Genomic DNA, 24,813 nt, shown 5'->3' with positions numbered 1-24,813 from the left:
TGAAGGGTCTGGCCAGGAGCTAGAATGAGGGAGGGGGCTCAGGGTTGGGGCAGGAGGTTTGGGTGTGGGGCACTCACCTCGGCAGCACCCATTTGGTGTGAGGGGTGCAGGTGGGAGTGTATGTGTGTTTGTGCGCACGCACAGGAGCTCCCATTTGGTGCTCAGGGTGGAGATGTGGGGGGTGCAAGAGTCAGGATGTGGGGGGGTACATGGTGTGTCGGGGGCTGGGGATGTGTGGGAGTGCAAGAGTCAGGGCAGAGGGCTGGGAGCATGTGAGGGGGGTGCAGGTGTCGGGGGGGCGGGGAGCTGAGGATGTGTGGGGATGCCAGAGTCAGGGCTGGGATCGTGGGGTGTGTGTGAAGGAGTCAAGCAGAGGGCTGGGTGTGTATGAGGGGGGTACCAGGCTCAGGGCAGGGGCCTGGGGGGCTGAGGGCAGAGTGTGAGGGGAGGTCAGGGCTCAGGACTGGGTGTGTGTGTGTGTGGGATATGCCCCTATTCCACCTACCCACTCCTTCCCCAAGGCCCTGCCCCCGCTTCTTCTCTGCAGACCCCGGGACTCCCATGCCCCATCCAACCCCCCCTGCTCCCTGACTGCCCCCTCCAGAGACCCCTGGCCCCTAACCACCCCACCCGGGATCCCACCGCCTATCCAACCCACCCTACTCCCTGTCCCCTGACTGCCCCCACTCCTTATCCAACCCCCCCGGCCCCGGCCCTCTTACCATGAGGCTCCTAGCAGCATGTTCTGCTCCGCGCAGAGCCAGACACGCTGCCTCGTGGGAGCAGGCAGTCCCGCCCCTCAGAGTGCTGCACGTGCAGTGGCAGGGCTCCAGGGGAGGGGGGAGCATATCTGCCTCCCCGCGGAGCCAAACACTGCCCCATGGGAGCGTGCAGCCTTGGCCCCCAGAACGCTGCGTGTGCGGTGGCATGGCTCCAGGGGAGAGGGGAAGGCAGGAGAGAGGCCAGCAGCTCGCTGTGCTCGGCTGGGTGCTCTGGCCTGCGAGCGTGGACCCCGCGGCTTGCTGTGCCGGGAGAGTGGGTCCATTTGCACACCCGGCACACCCCGTGCGCATGCCTATGCTTCTGCCCCCTGCCCCTGCAGGGGTGGGGGGGAAGAGAGAGCAGAGGGCGGAGAAGAGCAGGCCGGGCTGGGCTGGGCAGGATTTTTAATGGCACGCTGCTCCGACAGGCAGCAGTGTGCCATTACAAATCAGCTTGTGTGCCGTCTTTGGCACACGTGCCATAGGTTGCCGACCCCTGCTTTAGAGCCTACAAGTCCTTGTTCAGACAATCCTCTCAGACAAACAAGTTTGTTTACATTTGCAGAAGATAATGCTGCCTGCTTCTTGTTTACAGTATCACTTGAAAGTGAGAACAGGCGTTTGCATGGCACTTTTGTAGCTGGCATCGCAAGATATTTACATGCCAGATGCGCTAAAGATTCTTATGTCCCTTGATGCTTCAACCACTATTCCAGAGGACATGCATCCATGCTGATGATGGGTTCTGCTCGATAATGATCCAAAGCAGTGCAGACCGACATGTTCATTTTCATCATCTGAGTCAGATGCCACCAGCAGAAAGTTGATTTTCTTTTTTGGTGGTTTGGGTTCTGTAGTTTCTGCATCAGAATGTTGCTCTTTTAAGACTTCTGAAAGCATGTTCCATGCCTCATCTCTCAGATTTTGGAAGACACTTCAGATTCTTAAATTTTGGGTTAAGTGCTGTAGCTATCTTTAGAAATTTCACATTAGTATCTTCTTTGCATTTTGTCAAATTTGCTCTGAAAGTGTTCTTAAAACGAACAACATGTGCTGGGTTATAATTTGAGACTGCTATAACATGAAATATATGGCAGAATGCGGGTAAAAACAGGGCAGGAAACATACAATTCTCCCCCAAGGAGTTCAATCATTAATTTAATTAACACATTATTTTTTAACAAGCATCATCAGTATGGAACGATGGCCAAAACTTGAAGAGGCATATGAATCTTTAGCGCATCTGGTAAATTTCTTGCGACGCCAGCTACAACAGTGCCATGCGAATGCCTTGTCTCACTTTCAGGTGACATTGTAATTAAGAAGTGGGTAGTATTATCTCCTGTAAATATAAAAAAAAACTTGTTTCTCTTAGTGATTGGCTGAACAAGAAGTAGGACTGAATGGACTTGTAGGCTCTAAAGTTTTACATTGTTTTGTTTGAGTGCAGTTATGTAACAAAAAATCCTTACATTTGTAAGTTGCACTTTCATGATAAAGAGATTGCCCTACAGTATGTGTATGAGGTGAATTGAAAAATACTATTTCTTTTGTTTATCATTTTTACAGTGTAAATATTTATAATAAAATTAATAGGTGAGCACTGTAAACTTTGTATTCTGTGTTGTAACTGAAATTGATATATTTGAAAACAAAGAAAAACATCCAAAAATATTTAATACATTTCAGTTGATATTCTATTGTTTAACAGCACGATTAATCACGATTAATTTTTTTTAGTTAATCGCGTGAGTTAACTGTTAATAGCTCATCTTAATTAATTAGCCTCTTACAGTTGGTATGACTACTTCCACTTTCATGTTTTCTATATCTATATATCTATATCTTCTTACTATATGTTCCATTCTATGCATCTGATGAAGTGGGCTGTAGCCCACAAGCTTATGCTCAAATAAATTTGTTAGTCTCTAAAGTGCCACAAGTACTCCTGTTCTTTTTGCGGATACAGACTAACACAGTTGCTACTCTGAAACCTGCGATTAATTGACAGCCCCAGTTCAATGATATCTAAATAACATGGCAATAGCATTAAAAGTACAAAGGATTTGACTTGTATTTAGTATATTTAAAGCAGTTTCACCAAATCCTACCCATGAAAACCCCTACTCTACTGTTCTGGGTTAAGAGGTGTCTAAACCATTTTGATAGTCTAGCAAAGGGGATAGGGTTTGAGTGGGGAAGAGAAACTACAATAGAGGATCTTTTCACACAGAAAATCTCAGTGCACACTGGCTTCATACTTCATAGGATATGCAAGGGACAGCACAGTGAGGCAGCCTGAGAATTCCCAAAAGAGTTTTAATTTACAACTTTCAAAAGAATAAATTAAATTAGAGACACAACCATTCCAGCTTTCTGAACATCTGTAGTTCTTTCTCACTCTCAACTTTGAAAGGTATGAAGTCCTGTTTTGTAGGAAACCCCATAAACCAGGATGGCCCCTCAGCGGGTGAAGAGCATCACCAGCTCACAGTGCATGGTGTGGGGAAACAGGTCGACTGGGACAGCCAATAGAGGGGCAAATGGCTCTCCTACAAGCTTCTTCCCAGAGTCTGGTGGGCAGCAAAACCTATAAAAAAAGAAGGATCAAAAGGCATCAGTTTCCCCATTAATCCAGAGCTAGAGGAGCGTTGTCCGTGTTTCTAAAATTCTTCCCCTCTCCGTTTCCTTTTCTTTAGTAATACCTGACTCCTCCCCGCCCATGAAAAAATCAGAAGACGTATTAAAGATACTTATTATTTGGGAAAGAACAACCACTCAGACTGAAACTGACACTGGTTTGAGGTCTGGAACCTGCTCTCTTCAGTCCTGGACCAATTCCAATAAAGCATGGCTAATCTGAATCACCAGGGACAAATTTAAGATTTGATTTCTCACAAAACACCAGAGCTAGGAAAGGCTTTATATTGTTAGAAAATAATTCTAGGTTTTGCATTATCTAACCATCTTCATTGTTCTTCTGCAGACCTTTCGTTATCTGCTCTATGGCCTTGACACCGCAAAATACTTAACCATGTGATTAACTATAAGCATGTGAATGGTCCCATTGACTTCATTTGCCAGATGGGAGCCTATTTTCTTTATGGTGAATATATTGGATACAGTAACCCAGATGAAGGCACGCTGCTTGTTTGATTCAGTGCCATTACAATAAGTTTTACATTATTTTTTATCCCTTTATGAATGCATTTAAGCATCTCGCTCACTTTTTTTTCCCTCCCCTTTTTTTAAACAGCAGTTACCCACTGAGCCCACATCCTCACTGAATTCTTTACAGTGACTCGGAAGTCTTTTATCACAATGTGCAACTTGTGAATAGACACACCAGTAGGCACACAGACGTAATAACTGCTGGCCACATGCTAGGTGGGCAGGCCTGAGCCCTACAAGACCAACCCCAGTAAGGTTCAGACCAAATTAAAACCTCCCCAAGCAATTTCGCTCCTTTGTTGTGCTCTTTTCCTCTGGGCATGGCACTTCTCCCTCAGAACAACAGAGACAAAACCAAAAAAACCCAAAGGGCTCCTTCTCACTCAAGGAAGTTCCTCATGGCTTCTCCTTCAGGCTTGCAGGAAACATAGATCAACGTACGGATGGCCTCGCAGTTTCGAATGGCCCGCACCACACGATAATCTGAGAGCAGAAAAACATCAGGTATTTACATAAAGAAACACGCCCAGAATAGAGATTTCCCTAAGGACTGGTCAACATTTTCCTATAAGGTCAACATCACAGAACTACATTTGGACAATCAAAACCAATCACCCTTAACAAGGAAAATAGAAAGGCAGCAGGTGGAACAGGCAGTGCTCAGGCACAAGGGAGTTCACATTGTTAGGGTCCAAGGTGGCAGGTCAATGTCACTGTTGCAAGGCAAACCACACTAGTAGGATCCAAGCTGGTTCAGGCAGAGCACTGATGTGAGGGAGCTTGTTTCATCTTCCCAAGGAAGTGAAGGATGGCAGATGAACTCTCTCACCAAATTGATGAGAAGCATGCAAAAACTTCCATATCAAGACGGATTTAAAAGATTGCAACTGTTTAAAGAGGAAAACTGATAAAGGCATAGAAAAATAATGAATGGTAAAGAGAAGGTAGATAGGGCACTGCTACTCAACCTCTCTCAAAACTAGAACAAGAGGGACATTCAATGAAATTGAAAGGCATCATATTTTAATCCAATTAAAGGAAATACTCTTTTCATACAATGCACAGTTAGCCTGTAGAACTCATTACCACAACACATAATTGAGGCCAAGGTTATTCTGTAAGTGCCTACTGCAGAGTTTCTTGCACTCTCCTCTGAAGCAGCTGGTGTTGGCCATTTTGATGCCAGCATGCTGAACTAAATGGGCTATGACAATATGACACTTCCTACGTTTCTATTTAAAGTTTTTTTTCTTTTCTGTATTTTTTTCCTTCAAAACAAGAGAGATATTGTCAGGTCTCAAAAAGAAAAAAGATGTTCTCTTACGGAGTCCAGCCCGGGATGGGTTTACCACTGCAACAAGGAGCCGGTCATCCTCTCGCGACATCAGGAACTGCGGCAACACCGTCTCTGCCTTTCCACTGTGAAACTCACAGTTTGAGATCCCTGTGCAGAAAAATCATTCACTCAAATGCTCCCTGCAGGCAGAGAATCAACCCAAGATGGAAGATGAAGAGAGAGGACCCCTCAGGCACAGCAAACCTCAGGGTATCTCATCCCAAGAGGGTGTCTCCCTGAGAAATGCATACCTGGCATAGGGATGCTTTCCATGTCAACATAGAACATCTTATGGATTCTCCCTGCCTGCACCCTCCCAGATCATCTTCCCTTGCCACATTCCCCCAGTTTTCCCCTAAAGGTAAGTCTACATTGCTGACTTTCCATGTGGGGAGACGCAAGTTCTTGCCCATATCCCCCATCATCTAGACTCAAAGCCCTGAGGTGCGTGTGGAACCCAAGATGGCATGCTCGTCTGGGGGTGTGGGTCAGAGCACATGTTAACCTTTGCCCATTTTGTGATGTGGAGGTAGAAAAGGCACGAGGACCTGACATCAAGTCTAGGTAGTCCTCCACTGCCATTTCCACAGCCATTCTCTCATCAACCTCCATTCTCTTTAGCCACCAAGACCATTTCATGCCCCTTTCGTCACAGAGTTAATAGAAAGGGGAGAGGAGCATTGTTGAGAAGTAGGAAAGAGAGGAGTGAGGTGGTTATAGCATGAAGCTTCTCCCTTTTACTGGAACATCTGCAGCCCACCTTGGGACTATTAGGAGCCCTCCACTTAGGAGATACTTTGTATTTTGCAGCAATGGATTTTAAATTCCTTCCTCACACCATTTAATGCTGCATTCCATCTGGCATCCTCTACAGCCTGCTCCACCACCTCGACACCAACAACCTTAGATGCTTGGTGAGCCAGAGAGAGACCAATGGCACCTGGAAAAAAAGGGAGAGAGAAAGAAATTCAAGGTTTTAAGATGAAGAAATAGGGAGCAAAACAGTGGTTAAATTCTGGAGAGACCACATCCTTCACATCCAGAATAAAATTGTGACCTTGTCAAACACAGACTTATGTTGACCCCACTGCATTGTCAGTTCTCACCAGTTCCACAGCAGACATCAAGAAGGACAGTGTTCTTATCAGCCCGGCTTAACTTCCCCACTGTCTGGTACAGAACTTCTGCCCCAGCTGTGTTGATTTGGAAAAAGGCATCTGGAGAGATGCGGAACTTCAAGCCCAGGACCTCCTCAAAGATGTATGGTTCTCCATAGAGGAGCTGATAGGGGGATTGCTGGTGGGAACTTCGAGTCATGATGCTTGAAGGAGATATAAGAAGAGAATCCATTAGAGAACAGGATTTTCAACAGAGTCAGTTTATTTCACTTCTTTTTAGTACAGGGTTAAAATACAGGGAGAACATTCCCCCACCACCCAACATCTATTGATCTAGACAAGATCTCCATCTAGAGCAATCCTCTGACTGATTTATTCTCTAATCTAAAGCACCACCTCTGAGTTATTATTTTCTGTGAACACTTCAGCAAGTTGAAGTGATCATTTACAAAAATTCTGTCACTTTCAAAATCTGGAATTAATTATTGTGGTCAAAACAGAAGTCTGGGCGTGAGACCTTCAATTTGTAATCTTGGGAAAGTCACTTCAGCTTTGTTCTTTAGTTTCCCAATCTGTAAAACAGGGGTAAAAATATTTATTTACCTGTTTCATAGGAGTTTTGCAAAGCATAATGTATTAATGTTTCTAGAGTGCTTTGAAATTCTTAAATGAAGACATAGCCATCCTAAAATGGTGTCTGTAGAAAGGCTGCCCAAACAAATATCACTATAATTTGTCAGTCTCTAGAAGGATATGGGTAAGAAATAGGGAGTAGCAGTGGAGTTTCATTTTCAGTATTCCTGTTGCTCCACTTTCTGACATGATTCAAGTTTTAACAGGTCTTGAAAAAATGTACCTCTCTTGGAAATAGAATGAGGTCAGGCTGCAGACTGCTCCAGGCCCACAAGTGAAAAACTCCTTAAGCAATGCTTTCTGAGTACACAGTTCCTCCTGCCGAGAGCAAAAGGAAAAGATCCATCTGGTTATGCTGAATTTTATAATACCTATCCTCAGCTATCTCATATGAACGAGCAGGTCTGGCACTGCCATGGTTATATCTACCATAAACATGGTAGACCTTGTACTAGCATTACTGTAAAATGGCATTAGGTTGGTTTCTGACATCAGCACTGCTATAATGCTCATGAGCAGCATAGTTTTGATATTATCTCTGATATGCTCCCACAGGGTTAGTAGCTCTTGTACTGATACTGCCAATATTCCCTTTCTTCTATGAGCCTTATCAACTAGATGTTCTGGTACTGCCACCACTTTGACTCACATTGCTTGGTACTGGCAATTGTCCCTGGGTTCAGAACAGTGGTGGTGGGTAGCTCATTGTCACTAACATATTCACCTGACTGAGATCCTGGGGGTGGAAGGTGAAGATGGCCATAGTGTGTCCACTGCTATTGGTGCGTACTGTGAGCTCGCGCCAGTGGCCACCCTGGTGAAACAGGAGGCAGGGATCCAGTGGGGACTGCTGAAGAAATTCCTCATAGCACTAAGTATAAATAAAGTACAGATAAATACCACTGATATTAGGAATTCTCTTTGATCTATAGTCCTATACAATATATTATATAATAATTCTAACGTTATTAGAAAGTTTACGCTGCACATGTGCAAAACTAATTTTTCTATTGCTTATAACTTTACTTAACTGTATCTATTAAAAGCTATCTTGAAGATTAGTTCCCAATGAAAACAAGCCACTTCGAAAGTTTCAACTTGTAAAATTCAGCTATTTGAGCATTACTGTCCTGGAATTTTAACATTTCCTCTGCCCTGCAGAAAGAGAGTGACTTTACAGGAATTCAACCTGTGAAAGTAGAATGAATTATATTGTAAAAATAGAAAGGATTAAAGAAATGCTGTGTGTACCTTGAAGCAAAAGAGCTGAAATGCTGCAATTCAGGTGTCAGGAATGCAGACATAAGGTAAAACAATTGCTCCACTTAAGGGCGATTGGTGAAGTATTAGCCTTAGATCGATAAGAGTTAGTAAGGAAGTAGGATATGCATGCTGTGCCCCAGGTAAATTTTACAGTTTTGCTCTCTTTGTCCCTTTGTTTAGTTCCCGCCCTTTTATCTGTATAAATAAGATAGTTTGTGTCTTGCATGGTGCTCACATTATCTGGGTGTTATTAACAGAGCGCTGTGCTAATAAAACAGAGAGGTCTGACAAACTGTGAGTCCTGAGTCTAACTTTGACAAACCGTAGGGCAGTTTTAAGGCTCCAGGATTCAATGCATGTGCAAGAATGGACAAATTAACTGCACTGAGTTTTCAGAAATATTTACTTTTTAGTCAGGACCGAGCTTGGACCATTTCAGTATGTTACAAAGCATGTGAATATGGACTTATCATGAAAACTCAGCGTAATCTCAACTATAGTGGTTCCTACCAAATAAACATTGTCACGTCCTTTCTTTACTCTGTCTACATGCATCCGACGAAGTGGGTATTCACCCACGAAAGCTCATGCTTCAATACTTCTGTTAGTCTATCAGGTGCCACAGGACTCTTTGCTACATGCACACATGCTCTTCATTACCTGGGCCACTTGTTTGTGTTTTTCGGGCATGTTTTCCAGGTGGTTGGCTCGCACACAGACAATATTCCTTGCTGTGGAAAGACAAATGGGTGTTTAATCTCTCGTTGTGGTCTTGTAACAGTACCCTGAAACAGGGAATAGTAAATCGTTGTACTAATGCCAGGTACTGCACAGTAGATAGATATGAAGCTCTAGCCCCAGATCTCTGGGAACTGCACTGCAGTGGAACAACAGACACACTTGTGTCTCAATTCCCCCTACTCCATCTTATTTGAGTCAGGGTCTAAGGCAACCTCCACGAAGTATCAGGTTTGTCCTTGCCCCATTATGTAATTTCAGTAGTTTGCAAGAAATGTTTAATGCTCTGACAGCTTCTTTAAATCCATTTTAATGTAACTGCTTCCTTTGAGCAAGGTGTTTTTAATAATAGATATCAAAACCAATTCACTCTGCTTCTGCTAACTGGGGAGTAATGGAATGGGCCCAGAGCAGTGACACAGTTTAGACTGACATGGCATTGCTCAGACAGGCTTATAGTGGGATGACCAAACCCTGTAGTTCAGCAATCAGAAGGCAAAGCCACATGAAACCACGAGATTTATTTCCAAATGAAAATGCTCACGATCACTGCCCCCAGTGCATGAGTCTGCATCAGGCACATGTGCAGCATGGCACCATTAAAAGAAAAGGGCTGAAAATATAAAGGAAAATAGACTGGGTTTGGTTGGCTGAGGCCGTGCTCCCTCTTTAATCTAGCCTCTCACCCATGATCCACTTGCAACTAAGCTACCCCAGAGCTCTGGTTTTTGGCTATATCCAGGGCCCCCTATATTCCATGGCTGTGAACTTTGCCATGGAATTCACCCCTTGCCATAGAATTTTGGTCTGGAATTTAAGTTTTCTGTTAAAAAAAATTGTGGCTAGTTCTCATAGTTACAAAGAAAAGCTTAAAAACTTGAACTGAGGGCTCGTCTACACGGTGAAGTAATGCATCCTACAAGGGTGTGATTTCTGAAGCACACTGACGTGTTGTGCATTAATTGTTCGATGTAGACCCTGCTGGTGTGTACTAAAGGTTCCTTAGTGTGCTTTAATTTAGTGCTGTTCCTAATGCTGTTTGGGACAGTACTATGTTTAAAGCACACTAGGAATCCATTAGTGCTCACCAGCAGGGTCTACACAAACCAATTAATGCACCAACACACTAATGCGATCATAGGGTGCATTACCCCACCACATAGAGAAGCCCTGGGTACAAACAAAACAGAATTGCCTTCCTGAGCCTGCAGACAGCTGGAAACAACATCTCGGAGAAGTGTGAACTGCACCATTCATTTTATGAAGTGTTAATCATGAAGCCCAAAGATGACAATTTAAATGTCAACATTGCTAATGATTTCACTACCAAACTTTAGCAGGAAGAGCCAGCTGATGTGCTTATCCCACAATCCCAAGTGGTCTCCCATGACTGCTCAGGTGTCCAAGCCACAGCTGCCATCTACCCAACTGCCAAAACCTCCAGCTTCCCCCTTGATGTGGTTCTGCAACATGGTTAGCCTTAGTCAATACACACATCTGCAGCGTGATGAAAATGTGGACTCAGCATAAAATCAGTATAACAATATAAACAAAAAAAACAGGGGCTACTATCTTGATTGTGGTGTTTACTTCCAAATTGATTAGAAACCTATTTTTTTTTTTCAGTTTATCCATAGCCACCACAGAACTGCTAACATTCCCACTAAAGTTACGCAGAATTCAGGGACCTTGCCACAGGGCCGCCCAGAGGGGGGGCAAGTGGGGCAATTTGCCCAGGGCCCCACAGGGGCCCCCATGAAAGTTTTTTGGGGCCCCTGGAGCGGGGTCCTTCACTTGTTCCGGGGGCCCCGGAAAACTCTTGCAGGGCCCGGGCCCCCGGAGCGTCTTCTGCTCTGGGTATTCGGCGGCAATTCGGCGGTGGGGGCCCCCCGCTGCTAAAGACTCCAGGCCCCCTAAATCCTCTGGGCAGCCCTGCCTTGCTACACAATTAGATCCAAAGTAGAGGGCCGTGACTATGCCTATGACCCAGTATGATCTAGGCAGCTTTCAGCCTTGTGCTTTGTCGTGCACTGACCTCTGCCAGTTCCCACATAGAGTCCCACAGTTTTGGGGTTCCCATCAGGTCCTCGGTTCACAGAAAATGTGGATTTGTTTCGGTAGCCATTAACGACGGGCTGGGGGAGAGAAGAGGAAAGGGTAAAGCCAGGAAGCAAGAAATGATGGGGGATGGGAATCAATTCTGGGCATTTTATTGGCAGCATGAGACATAGCACATGACTGTCAAAGAGAATAGGATGGAAGCATGTGTAAGTACCTAGACCCCAGAGGTGTTTGCCAGAAGAGCAGTTTAGCCACCCAGTGCTCTCTTTCCCAGTCGTGCTCTGTGAATACAGGGCAGGAGGTTTATTGGGGACTGGGATCCCTGGGATACTTAAGGTAGTGATGTGATGGGGGTGATGATTGGAGCTTTTCATGGGCTATAGCCAGTGGATGCACACAGGAAGCTGGGGTTGGATCCAAGGCAGGGGTTTCTAGTGGGTAGAACTGCCTCACAGCCCAGGGCTCTCATTAGATGTAGAGTAGACAGTTTGGCAGGAGCTGGGCTCACTGTGGTTGTTCTGAGTGCGTTGCAGTTTTCCCCACCATGGCACTCAGCAGAAGCAGGGGAAGAGATTTGTTAGGGGCTTAGCTCTCCTGACATTCCCATGAAAGATTTCTCTCCAGTACTCACAGAGGGGACAACAGAACGGAGGGGACAGCAAAGCCCATCTGGTCTTTGTGTGATTTCCAGTTTGTCTGTACCAAGCTCCCTCAGACGAGAAGCCAGTGTCTGCAACACCTTCTTCTGACTCTCAGACTTCACCTGCAGAAAAGTTCCAAGGCACTAACATTTGCACTGGAGGAAGCTTGCTCATCACAACTGGAGAGGGAGAGCACTCCACTGAGCAGAAGAAAATACTGTAACCAAGCCACAGCCTGATAGGAGCATCACACTTGTCCTTAAGTTATACACCCTGGCCACTCAGAGCGTCTCAGCAACAGCAGGGAGAGAACCTGGATCCCCATGTTCTTAAAACACAAGTCTCTACCACTTGAGCTAATGGAGAGTCTTAATACAACACCATAGGGCCTATAACACACAGTTGACTGGTTCTGATTCCATCTAGTAGAGGAAGTAGTACACGCATATACTTCTATCCAGTTCATATAGCATAGCTCCATCTATGAGGTTACTCTAAAAGAATGAAACTGGCAGTAAATGGGATCTGAACAGTACTAGAGGATTACATGAGGATGAAAGATTCTAAGAAAGTTTCCCGGAGGTGGGGAGGGAATGGTTGGTGAAGGAAACTCCTTGTAAGCACATCTTACCTTCAGCTGTTCTTCATAGGGGAATCTCCACAATGGAGTTGCCACATTGGTTAGCCTGAAAAGCACAAGACAGCTGTAAACCCCAGAACTACCTGCTTCCCAAACACAGCCAATCTCAGGCCCAGGAAACGCACGGAGTGGCATGGGGCACTGCACCACACACCTAAATAAATTGATTGCTGGTTACCTCATGGCCAAAGCAAGTAATTCTTACACGCACTTTAGAAACTTGTAAAACCAGCTGTGCCCCAAATTTAAATCCCAAGTGGTCACCTTCACTATTCCTTTTTGGTGACATATTTTGAGCAAAGGAACCTTAAATGATTATTCCCCTCCTCCCAAGAGGATTGGTCCAGACTTTTGCATAGCACTGGCTAGTGAAAGCCAGTTGTCCTGCAGATCCTGGCTACCACTGAGTTGACAGTACCAGGAGAAATGCTTCCTCTCAAACAGACAAAGAGAGGTCCACCTGATCCCAGCATGAGGACTGACTCCAGGTTGTGAGGTAGGGGGAAAGGAGTGGTCATCTAATATTGTGTTTGGGGAAAAAGACTTTTAAAATGTTATGCTTATAAGAAGCACACAGGATCTTTTTCAGGGGAAAAGGCAATACACCGCATTTATTGGAAATACAACACTTAGCATATGCATTCACACACACACACCTCTCTCCCCCCCTCCCCCGCCAGTCAATGTTATAGTTACCATCCAGAGTCCAGATCAATCTAGTGGCCAACTAGGTTGATCACGGGTAGGTAGGAGCCGGGTTCTGTCGGTCGCGACACAATGCTCCAGGGAAGTCTTGGCAGGACAAACCCAAAGTTTCATGGCAAAGCACCCTGTTTATATAGTGATTTTTCTTCATTGAGACCAATGCGTTTTGCACCGTCATGCTGTAATCAATTGTTGTTTGACGAGTGCTTGTTTTCTTAAATTGTTTTTCACATTTTTTATTTTGTTCTTTCATTAGTCTCTCAGAGAGTTACCCCATGCTGGTTTTGATCACAGCTATTTTGTCCCCATTGATAGGTGCCTGTCTCATTTTTAGAGCTGTCAATCTGTCCCCCTCTGACATTTCAATAGGGGCATGTTGCAATCTCTTGGCGCCTTTACATCCATCCTCGATTCCTCCCTAGAACATCTGGTCCAGTGATGGCCTTCACACTTACATTCTAACACACATATTCCTCATTCACACACAAAACAGGATTGATTTACACAGAGCATTTGAAGAGGAACATCAAATTGCAATGCAAGAAAAAACAATCATTGCATTCATAGAATCACAGAAGGTTAGGGTTGGAAGAGATCTCAGGAGGTCATCTAGTCCAACTCCCTGCTCTTTTACTTATTTTAGAATACTAAACCTACAACAAAGTGGTAACCCTAAAAGGTCCGTTACTGCCTTGAAATCAGCTTCAGACACAAAATTCTGGCTGATGTGTCTCTACCAATGGCACACTAGGCCATTCCTTTCTGCTTTCAGAAAGGGTGGCTGGCAGGCCGGATATGGTCAAATCATACATCAATACATTTAATACATGCTACTTAATTATAAAGAATAATAATACAAAATACAAACATAAAATTCTACTACTACACAGTCGGGGAGAGAGAAGGAGTAAAGAGATCATGTTGTCTTCTTAACAGTCCTTATTTTGAAAACCCTCCATGGGCTTCCTCCAGCCTACCTCACAGACCTCATCTCACTGCCCTAATTGCTCTGTCCCCTCTGACAGTGGTCTCACTTCTGTCCCATCCCCCAATCTTACCCTTATTAATCAGATTTTGTCATTTGAGATATCCATCCTGTATCTTCCACCAGATCATCTTTCCATCTATTGTTACCTCTCTTCAGCAAACATCTTAACAGTGTAGTCAGTTGCACTGCTATACATATTGGAAGGGAAAATCTGAACTGCTCATACACATTGATTAACCACTCAGGCAACAGAATTCTACACGTTACCGGACAGCTCATAATTAACCTGAGAAACTCTCTGCAACATGGTATCATTGAGGCAGAGCAATTAAGAGGACTCCCCCCAAAAAGGATTACATTAAAAATAAGGATATGAATGAAAAAAGTATATAAACCAATGTATTTCACGATATACACCAACCACTTGCTCTCTGGGTTTAGCATGACCTTACTCTACAGACAGGTATACCATAATTTTCCCTTATTGGGCTTCTTACACCTTTGTCTGAAACATCTGGTATTGACCACTGTCAGAGAGACAGGATGGCAAACTAGATGGACTTCTGGCCTTATCCAATATGGCAAGTCTTATGTACCTATGCCTTACCTGTGCCTCTTAATTTCTGTTATTGTCAGATTGTGCTCTAGGGAAACCATCTGAATGTTTCTTTATCCTACCCCAAAAGGGTTAGGAGAAGGGAGAGCTGAGCACAGCTGACATGAGCCAAGTACTTGCTGTCTGAGCTGCTCTAGGGTTGGCATCAGCCATCTTATCAGGTGATGAAGCCAGTGCTTCAGGCTGTCAACAGAGTAGGCAGAAGCATAGCTGGATTACACTGGGAGGGCCAATTGCACTTGGTACAGTTGCTGCACCAGAGTTTGCTGTCTACACTAGCACTTCAGCAGTGCAGAGTCACATGTTGAAATAGAGCAGCAGTGTGCTATTCCTCTGAAGGTGGGAACATCTGCATCACTGGGAGTAACTGTGTGGTGTGTTAAATGCAAAATGGTTGTGCTGGGGACTTGCCAGGGTAGTTGAAGTTACAACTTTCTTTTTTGCATGGGCCAGGTCTTTGTTAAACTTAGCTGCTTTGGTTGCGGAGATGAACCCTAGACACTGATTGTGCACACTTGAACCCTTCCCACTCCAGAGAGAGAGTGGTTAGTTCTTATTGATGTAATTTGGTTCCATTACAGTTATGAACATCTGATCCACGGGCAGAAAAGGTGCAGATTCCTTGGGCTCGCACAGCATATGCTGCAAAAGTTCTATACCTCTCTTCCCAGGAGGACTCCAGGCCTGGCAAGCTGCAGTCCTGTCTAGGCTTTTTCTCCTTCATCCACCTTTTCCTCGTTGCTTCATTCCTCCCAGCCACCTGTCTCCAGTCCTCATCTGGTGCAGTGCTCAAAGATGCCTGTTTCAGACTCACCGGCCAGCAAGTGCGCAGGCGCATCAGTCTCAGTGAGCAGGAGAGAGCCATCCCAGAAGGCAGGGGCTGAAACACTGGAACCAACACCACACAGTGACTCCATTATTAACATTCCAGATAGTGGGAAATTTTATAGAAACACAAACTACACAACAATGCCGTGAAACAGACAAAAGCTGGGAGACGCATTGCTCTGGCTACCACCTTCTGCTTTACCCACTGTGCTGTATCTAGATATATCACAGTACTCAGTGCAATTAAAAGGCAGCAAGTTTAAAACCAATCAAAGGAATTAAAAAAATACAAGGCATAATTAATCTGGGGAACTCATTACCACACGATATTATTCAGGCTAATAACTTAGAAGGACTAAACATTTATAGAAATAATAAAAATATCAAAAAGTTACACACACATAAAAAGCAATGGAAAGAAGACACCAGATCAGCCTGCCATGTCTGAATTGCCCTAGCAAACATACGGAGTTGTAAAAGGAACAGGAGTACTTGTGGCACTTTAGAGACTAACATATTTATTTGAGCATAAGCTCAATAAACTCAATACAGAGTTGTGACACCCCTCCTGGAGACAGAGCAGCATCTCAAGGGGCAGGGAGAGCAGCAAGTGAAGCCCTGAAGCTTGAGCTGCTAGACTTACATGCCAAGTGCCTCTACTTAGAATGGAGAAAGACTCCCCTCCCCCACTCCCCTCACAATATTTTTCACCCAGTCCCCTATGGAGTATCTCCAATGAGTGTCAGTGTTCAATGATGCACTCCTATGTGTTTCTCCAGATTTCTCTCTCTATTTAATATCTTCCAAACGCTGACGGGTCTATAGGGAGGCAGCACTGAGGAGATTAGGGCAAGGGGAACCAGGGCCACAGAGAGAAAATACTGGGAGAGGAGAGACTGGAAGTGGGCACAGAGGAGAGAAGGAAACATCCTCCCCTGCATCCGAAGAAGTGGGTATTCACCCACGAAAGCTCATGCTGCAAAACGTCTGTTAGTCTATAAGGTGCCACAGGATTCTTTGCTGCTTCTACAGAACCAGACTAACATGGCTACCCCTCTGATACATATCCTCCCCTCCTGACTCTTGGGCTTTAGCGGTATTTGCAAAGTTGAAAGTGTGTGCACATTTTACACACTGCTTATTTAAAGGAGCACCATCAAAGATTAAAGCCCAGTATCCTCAGGCCTCACCTTTGTTGCCAACACCCCAGCAAACCGCTTCCAAATCGAATCAGCCTCTCGTGTTAGGCGCTTTATTTCCCCGCTTGCAACGGTTGTGACACTAGATGGTGTAGTTGCTTCCTGGTTCCCAGGCACCAGCACGGTGACGGCACCTACACATGACAACAGCAGCTCACTTAGCCTCGGCTGCTCCTTAAAGGGATAGCACTCTGTGCCGCAGAACCGCTCTGCAGTGCCTTCCCAGACGGAAAAGTTGCTGATTGTTAAATGTGATACGCGAGTCGCTTCCTTTCTACTCTTATGGCTACCATTGATATAGCCCCTTAATTCCCGAATGATTCCATGGCCTTTCACAGCCCTGTGCATACAGCTCCACCGAAAGGCAGCCACTTCTGGGTTAGAAAGTGGTGGAGCAATGTATGTGTGTGGGGCACGTTTAGCCAAGCAGGACAAGGCAAACCTTGGTGCCAGGTGAAAACTTTGGTTTTAAGGTTCCACCTCACAAAATAATCAGCTGTTTGAATTCCAACCCGGTGCCACCCTAATGATAGCACTGTTGTGGGGGAAGATAAAGGAGTTGCCTTCAGCAGTTTTGAAGACTTCCTCATTGCCATGGAGAGTAGAGCCACTGCCTGAAGCTGCAGGTCACGCAGGAGTTCTGTGCCACAGCCTGCTTTCCCTCAGGGAAGAGTATTGTGGACAGGACAAACCACCGTCTGAGGGCTCTCTGGTGACACAGCACGTCACTCAGGAACAGGGAGCAACCCTGCTCCATGAATCTGTCCTGAAATGATGAAACCACATAAACCACTTGGCTTGAGGGAAGCCAGGTCATTGTGATAGAACACTCACGGGGCAGGAGAGCTCAGCAGTTCTAGAACCGCCGCTCAAAGGCCCCAGTTGGGGCCAGAACTTGGAGGCGGCAGTTGGAGGTCAGAGATGGCAAGTCTCAACTGGAGGATGCTGAAGGCGGCCATGGAGCACTATCTCTCTGCTGGTTCCCAGACTGCGGACGAGGTGTTGAGGCCAGAGGAGAAGCTGGAAGAGGTGAGTGCCCGGCCCATGGAGATGGTGAGGAAGCTGGACTAGAGGCATGAGGCTTTTATGTGGGGTTGACCAGAGGTGAGGCTGGGGGAGATTGGAGCAGGGGTTGTGAGGATGGTGGAGAAGCTGGAGTAGAGGGGTGGGACTCCAAACGTGGGAAGACAGAGGGCATAGTGGATTGAAGCTGAGCAGGTGAGCAGTGCAGGAGGCTGCCATGGAGTATGGTCTCTCTGCCAGTTACTAGATGATGGCTGAGCTTTCTGGGATGGGGGGAGAGAGAGGAGAAGGGGTGAGGATTTTGGCTTCCAGGGGTGGGGCTGAGGGAGGAGGAGGTGGTAAATTTGAGTCCAGTGGGAAGGAAAAGGTGACACGCACCCTGGGCATGCTGCTTAAAGAAGTTGGACAGTGATGCATGCAGGGAGGGCACTTCCCTCCCTCCAACCCCAGCCCACAGTTTCCTGAATGTAATGATAAAAATCTTTACAAATGTGTCTTTGGTTCTTGGGTTGCTCTGATTTTTTTTTGGTGTCACCTGGATAGTTGCAGATTAGATTTTAAATAAAGATTTAGGGCTAGATACTCAGTCTCACTTTATCTCAGCCTCTGGCTTTCACCCACAGTTGCAATATATTTCTTCCCACTGATCTCAGTGGGCTTTGTATCAGACCTTTAGACATTTCAGTTACAGATGTGAGGGTAGTCAGCACACAGATGTCTTAGTGACCTCAACTACACCTGCAAATTCTGTGCTCAGAAATAGAGACCAGCCTTGAAATCTCTCACCCTTAGAAAGCTGTGCCATTTGTTCTCTGCTAGAAACAAATGTTTGAGTTATTAAACTTAAAGGTGTCAAGTATCAGAGGGGTAGCTGTGTTAGTCTGCATCTGTAAAAAGCAACAAAGAGTCCTGTGGCACCTTATAGACTAACCGATGTATTGGAGCATAAGCTTTCATGGGTGAATACCCACTTCATCAGATGCATGTGACTAAATGGGTATTCACCCATGAAAGCTTATGTTCCAATACGTCTGTTAGTCTATATGGTGCCACAGGACTCCTTGTTGCTTTAAACTTAAAGGGTTGTTGATAATTGCAATGTAAATGCCTTATTAAAATGTCAGCCTGAAATCCCATGACTGTGTTCTCTTTCTAGATCAGTCACAGACGACAGTTGCTAGGCATAGGACCTACTCAGCTCTTGGATATGCCACTTGGTGCCAAGCTCCCCTTGCTACCAGGCTCCAATACATTGTTCTATAGAACAAATCTGGGTGAAAAGGTAAAAAATTGAATACAGAGAGGGGAAAAACACATCTCATTTTCTATACTCCTCACTCCTGCCACTAAATATGCAGAGTATGTTGGAGAATAACAGAATAACATAAGAACATAAGAATGACTCTACTGGGTCAGACCAAGGATCCATCTAGCCTAGTATCCTGTCTTCCGACAGTGGCCAATGCCAGGTGTCCCAGAGGGGATAAACAGAACAGGTAATCATCAAGTGATCCATCCCCTGTCACTCATTCCCAGCTTCTGGCAAACAGAGGCTAGGGACACCATCCCTGCCCATCCTGGCTAATAGCCATTGATGGACCTATCCTCCGTGAATTTATCTAGTTGTTTTTTGAACCCTGTTATGGTTTTGGCCTTCACAACATCCTCTGGCAAGGAGATCCACAGCTTGACTGTATGTTGTGTGAAGAAATACTTCCTTTTATTTGTTTTAAACCTGCTGCCTATTAATTTCATTTGGTGACTCCTAATTCTTGTGTTATGAGAAGTAGTAAACAACACTTTCTTATCTACTTTATCTATACCAGTCATGATTTTATAGACCTCAATCATATCTCTTAGCTGTCTCTTTTCCAAGCTGAAAAGTCCCAGTCTTATTAATCTCTCATCATATGGAAGCCATTCCATATCCCTAATAATTTTTGGTGCCCTTTTCTGAACCTTTTCCAATTCCAATATATCTTTTTTGAGATGGGGGGACCACATCTGCACACAGTATTCAAGATGTGGAAGTACCATGGATTTATATAGAGGCAACATGATATTTTCTGTTCTGTTATCTATCCCTTTCCTAATTATTCCCAGCATTCTGTTCGCTTTTTTGACTGCCCCTGCACATTGAGTGGATGTTTTCAGAGAACTATCCACAAGAACTCCAAGATCTCTTTCTTAAGTGGTAACAGCTAATTTAGACTCCATCATTTTATATGTATAGTTGGGATTATGCTTTCCAATGTGCATTACTTTGCATTTATCAACATTAAATTTCATCTGCCATTTTGTTGCCCAGTCACCCAGTTTTCAGAGATCCTTTTGTAGCTCTTTGCAGTCTGCCTGGGTTTTAACTATCTTTAGTAATTTTGTATCATCTGCAAATTTTGCCACTTCACTGTTTACCTCTTTTTCCAGATCATTTATGAAAAAGTTGAATAGGACTGTTCCCAGTACAGACCCCTGGGGGACACCACTATTTACCTCTTTCCATTCTGAAAACTGACCATTTATTCCAACCCTTTGTTTCCTATCTTTTAACCAGTTACCAATCCAGAAGAGGACCTTCCCTCTTATCCCATGACAGCTTACTTTTGCTTAAAAGCCTTTGGTGAGGGACTTGTCAAAGGCTTTCTGAAAATCTAAGTACACTATATCTACTGGATCCCCCTTATCCACATGCTTGTTGGTCCCCTCAAAGAATTCTAGTAAATTGGTGAGGCATGATTTCCCTTTACAAAAGCCATGTTCACTCTTCCCCAATACATTATGTTCATATATATGTCTGACAATTTTGTTCTTTATTATAGTTTCAACCAGTTTGCCCGGTACTGAAGTCAGGCTTACAGGCCTGTAATTACCAGGATCACCTCTGAAGCCCTTTTTAAAATTTGGCATCACATTAGCTATCCTACAGTCATCTGGTACAGAAGCTGATTTAAATGATAGGTTACAGACTACAGTTAGTAGTTCTGCAATTTCACATTTGAGTTCCTTCAGAACTCTTGGGTGAAGACCATCTGGTCCTCGTGACTTATTACTGTTTAGTTTATCAATTTGTTCCAAAACCTCTTCTAATGATGCCTCAATCTGGGACAGTTCCTCAGATCTGTCACCTAAAAAGAATGGCTCAGGTTTGGGAATCTCCCTCACATCCTCAGCCATGAAGACTGATGCAAAGAATTATTTTAGTTTCTCTGCAAAGACCTCATTGTCCTTGAGTGCTCTAACAGACAATGTCCTGGCATTTCTAAGCAGAGTTACTGCTCTTGTGTACTTATTCATAAGGAAAAAATACTGCAAGTAATCAAAGAAAGCCATCAAATCCATGCCACTGGGAAAAGGAAGGAATTCCAAGTACTAATACTCCCTGGTACCCAAAAGACAGCAGGGCTCAGACCCATCTCAAGGGCTTTTATCATTATCTAGCCATTTAGAGGCACTGATCAAAAGGAAGCTCTATGATCATGCCCCTTGTAGAGAAAGGCTACTGGCTATGCATTATGGACAGTGACAGTGCTTTGGCTGGAATTTTCCATTGAGACTAAGGAATTTGGGTACTTAATTCCCTTAGGATCCTTTGAAAATCCCATCTACATGCATATAGGGATACATCTCAATTACAGGATATACTTCAAATCTGTAATAGGGAAACAGCATTTCCAATTCCATATACTGTCTTCTAGGTCAGTGTCAGTGTCATGTGTGTTCATGGAAAGCTCAGATGTTGTTGTCTACCTGCACAGGTTGGGAGTGCATGTATTCTCCTTTCTGGAACTGCCATCCATGAATCAACCGCCAAGGTGCTGAAATCTGTAGGGTTCATGATAAGCGACCCAAAGTGCCAGCTTGTTCCCCAGCAGGCATTTGAAATAAGTAGAAGGCCTGGTAGAAATTGTTCCGCTCAAAGTTTTCCCACCCCAGGATTTGATTCAGGATATCATAAGTCTGGTGGAGGGGATTTGTCAGTTTGCTACATATGTTAGATCTTTTGATCTCAACAGTATTCACAGTACTGAATGGCAGGTCTGCACAGGAACCAACCTCAGTGGACCTGAGATACACAGGGACTCTCACATTTCATGCAGGTGGCAGATGGCTTTGGGGCCTCTCTGCCCTGGTGGCAGTCAAGAACAATCTTCAGCTAGGACCCGACTTCTCAGTTCCAATAGCACATGTTGTAATCACCATGAATACATCCAGTCTGGGATGTTGAGACCACACAGAGGGACTTCAGACCAGGAACAGCAACTACACACAAATGTTCTAGACATGAGAGCAGGCCTGTCCGTGCCTACTAAGCACTTTGAGAGACTTGGTGTCCCAAAAGGTGGTCTTGTTTCCAATGGAAAATCTGGAAGAAGCAGGGAGGCACCAGGTCCTGCAGATGTGAGAATGGGTTTTGCCTCATAAGATATTTCCAGTCACCACTTATCCAGCAGGGCAAGAGAACAGTCACAGACTGACCAAAGCAGTTGCTAACAGACCCTGCCATGAGTGATACCTGGATCTGAAAGTGGTTAATCTTCCCCTCGTAGTAGAGCTCTTTGTCATTTACCTAATCAAGAAGCTACCAGTTTGTTGCTTGTGATACTGAGAAGGCTGCTTTGACGAGGGACACATTCACTATCCTTACCTTGCATGCCTTTCCCCACCTGTATCATGCAGCAAAGGTGAAGCAAAGATTCAGTGGTCCCAACAGACATCCTGGCTTCACCCTGCTATAGATGAGGGTGGCTGATCCCATCAGGCTCTGAGGTTGTTCACAGATGATCACTCAGATCCAAGACACTTCACTCCATCCCAACCCAGGGTGAGGTCAGAACACCTCAGAGCACTCTGAGGCTCTGCATTCTAATTTCATCGCAGCAAAAAAAAAATAATTAAAAAAACGTGTGTAACTTTCTTGCAGGGTGATAGCATGAAAATGGCTGAAAAGTTGTCATAACTGAGGTTCTTTAAAGATATTACCTCTAAGTCTCTAGTCAGCCTCTAAGAAATGGGGGTAAGAGGAAACTTCCTCCCATGGGAAGGTGTCACCAGCTTGCCTGAGCCAGTGGGCATCTTGTGAAGTGAGCTCACTAATTTTCAGTACTACACAATTAATGTGTAACTCAGGATAGCCTCGGCTTTACATGCCACAAAGTAAATCAAAAGTCCCTCATTGAATGTAAAGTGCTTCTTGGTTTAAGGGAAAGGAAAGATCCTTCCTCTCCTCTTCTTGCTTCACCCAGAACTACCATTTGATAAAAGCAGTGTGGGCAACATCAAAGCTGGAGTTTTTAACAGTCAGGTGAGAAAAATACTTAGCTTATTTGAAAATAGGTACAAAAACTACATAACCAAAATCTAGTGCTATTTAGAAAAGAAGTCAAACTAACAGCTGATTGCATCCTCCTCTTTGAGCACATGGAATATCATCTCAGAATCATCAGAATTGTCCTCTGCTAGATTAGAATTACTTATGCCACTGCCATTGCTATTACTTTTTTTGCTTAAAAATCATACATCTGTTCTAAATGGACAATCATCTCTCATGTTGGAGTGAATGATTTGCAACATATTCCACAGTTACTGAGGGAAATTCTGATAATTAGAATGGCATTTAGTTAATCTGCCATCATCTTATTTTGAATCTTGCATGTTACCAAATTCATTGTAGAAAAGACTCTCAACTACAGCATTACTTATTGTCAGGGATAGTATGTTCAATGCATACTGTGAAATTTCATCAAAAGGATGTCTGCCAAGTGGATCTTCGTAGTCTTTCACTTTGCATCAGAAAGTGGCAGCATCAGTTGGGATTGGTCCATTTGTCGCAGTCCAATCTATTAATATCAAATTACACCACTGGTTCTCCAGCTCTGACATTTCACACTGGGCAAAATGTGATTCTAATGGCATTTCTTAGAAAGTCACTTGACTAATTTGGTTCAAACAATGAGACAGAGAAGTGTTTGATTTTGTGAAGTACAATGAGTGCTGGAGGGAGTCTCTTCAATACTTCTGCCACAACTACTTGCAGAAAATTGGAACACCTTTCTTTCAAAGTAGTCTTGAAAGCCGGATCAAAGCTCGCTGCTTATAATTCATTGTGAAATTCAAAATTAAAGTCAACCTTGTCAAGAGGGAGGTAAATGGAAACAAAATCTAGGTTGACATGCAGTCTGACATGCACTGGGTGAAAGATGCATTTCAACAGAGAAAAGGCAAATGCTTTAAACTTTTTCAATAAAGAGAATGATCTGCTTCTGTTTTCTGGAAAAGCAAATTATTGAGCAGAAACTCAGATAAGACTAACCTCAGAAACAGGAGATACAGCCTATTACTCTCATCACTATCCATGTCACTGAGTATTTGAGCTATGCAACAATGCTTATGAGAACTTGTGAATTGGAAGTGTGTTTTGATTTCAATCCAAGAATCAAGGATTCTGGCTATGGTTTCAGACAGTCGTCTTGTCTGAGAAGACTGAACAAACACTCCAGGAGTTTCGCCATCATTGCTAAAAGTATATATTTATCGGTATGCTTCATGAGGCGTTGTGCTCACTTTAACCCAAGAATATGTTTCCCTCACGAAAAAGTCAATACAAGATGGAATTTCTTTGATTGCTTCGCAAGCACAGAGGTGAACTGTGTGACAAACACACTGAACAATACCAAATTTGGACACTTTCCCTGCACTTTTGGTGAAGATTCACATATATTGGCACCATCTGTGTCAATTCCAATACAATTTTCAATGTTTATGTTAATTTTCCTCAAATTACTATCAAGAGCAGAGAAGATATCATCTGCTGTTGTTGAGATGACTGGAACCAAACTTAAGAAACCAGTAATGATCTTCTGTAAGAAATTGCTATAGTCTCTCTCTCTCTCTCTCTCTCTCTCACACACACACACACACACACACACACACACACACACACACACACACACACACACACACACACACACACACACACACACACACACACACACACACACACACACACACACACACACACTTACTTACTTACTTACTTTTAAACTGCAACATCAATATATTCATCTACTAGAAGAGAAAAGTTGGAATTGCCAA

At 44.2% G+C, this 24,813-nt stretch overlaps 2 protein-coding genes across 5 annotated transcripts in view; one reads left to right on the top strand and one right to left on the bottom strand.

Moving 5' to 3' along the window:
* Positions 1–2,964: 2,964 nt before the first annotated feature.
* Positions 2,965–16,984, bottom strand: TRMT2B (tRNA methyltransferase 2 homolog B). Of its 2 annotated transcripts, XM_045031525.1 has the most exons (13): positions 16,690–16,963; positions 15,331–15,559; positions 12,354–12,408; positions 11,713–11,844; positions 11,056–11,155; positions 8,943–9,013; positions 7,744–7,890; positions 7,243–7,337; positions 6,375–6,589; positions 6,107–6,208; positions 5,257–5,376; positions 4,316–4,415; positions 2,965–3,351 (listed from the first exon to the last, which is right to left on the bottom strand). In XM_045031525.1, the coding sequence occupies exons 2-13, from the start codon at positions 15,534–15,536 to the stop codon at positions 3,225–3,227; spliced, it is 1,470 nt and encodes a 489-aa protein (XP_044887460.1). In that variant the 5' UTR covers positions 15,537–15,559; positions 16,690–16,963; the 3' UTR covers positions 2,965–3,224. The 2 variants fall into 2 exon arrangements, 1 of the variants encoding a protein (XP_044887460.1); XR_006582439.1 differs by lacking the exon at positions 2,965–3,351 and having other exon boundaries at positions 6,105–6,208; positions 16,690–16,984.
* Positions 16,985–17,601: 617 nt separating this feature from the next.
* The window catches only part of LOC123377209 (fibrous sheath-interacting protein 2-like), a 77,659-nt gene continuing 70,447 nt past the window's right edge, over positions 17,602–24,813 (top strand). For all 3 annotated transcript variants that reach the window (XM_045029796.1, XM_045029797.1, XM_045029798.1), the window contains exons 1-2: positions 17,602–17,727; positions 18,878–19,003. In XM_045029796.1, coding sequence (XP_044885731.1) covers positions 17,620–17,727; positions 18,878–19,003 — 234 coding nt within the window. In that variant the 5' untranslated portion in view covers positions 17,602–17,619. The remainder of the gene's footprint in view (positions 17,728–18,877; positions 19,004–24,813) is intronic.

The sequence above is a fragment of the Mauremys mutica genome, chromosome 9 (genome assembly GCF_020497125.1).
Source record: "Mauremys mutica isolate MM-2020 ecotype Southern chromosome 9, ASM2049712v1, whole genome shotgun sequence".
Classification (NCBI taxonomy): domain Eukaryota; kingdom Metazoa; phylum Chordata; order Testudines; family Geoemydidae; genus Mauremys; species Mauremys mutica.
This window is presented reverse-complemented; position numbering and strand designations above follow the sequence as displayed.

Coding starts and splice junctions, on each gene's coding strand:
- TRMT2B (XM_045031525.1), bottom strand. CDS start 15,536: ATGGCTCTCTCCTGCTCACTGAGACTGATGCGCCTGCGCACTTGCTGG. Junction 11,156..11,712: donor TCCGTTCTGTTGTCCCCTCT/GTGAGTACTGGA, acceptor TCTCTCCCCCAG/CCCGTCGTTAATGGCTACCG. Junction 6,590..7,242: donor TCATTCTATTTCCAAGAGAG/GTACATTTTTTC, acceptor ATCTCCTTCAAG/CATCATGACTCGAAGTTCCC.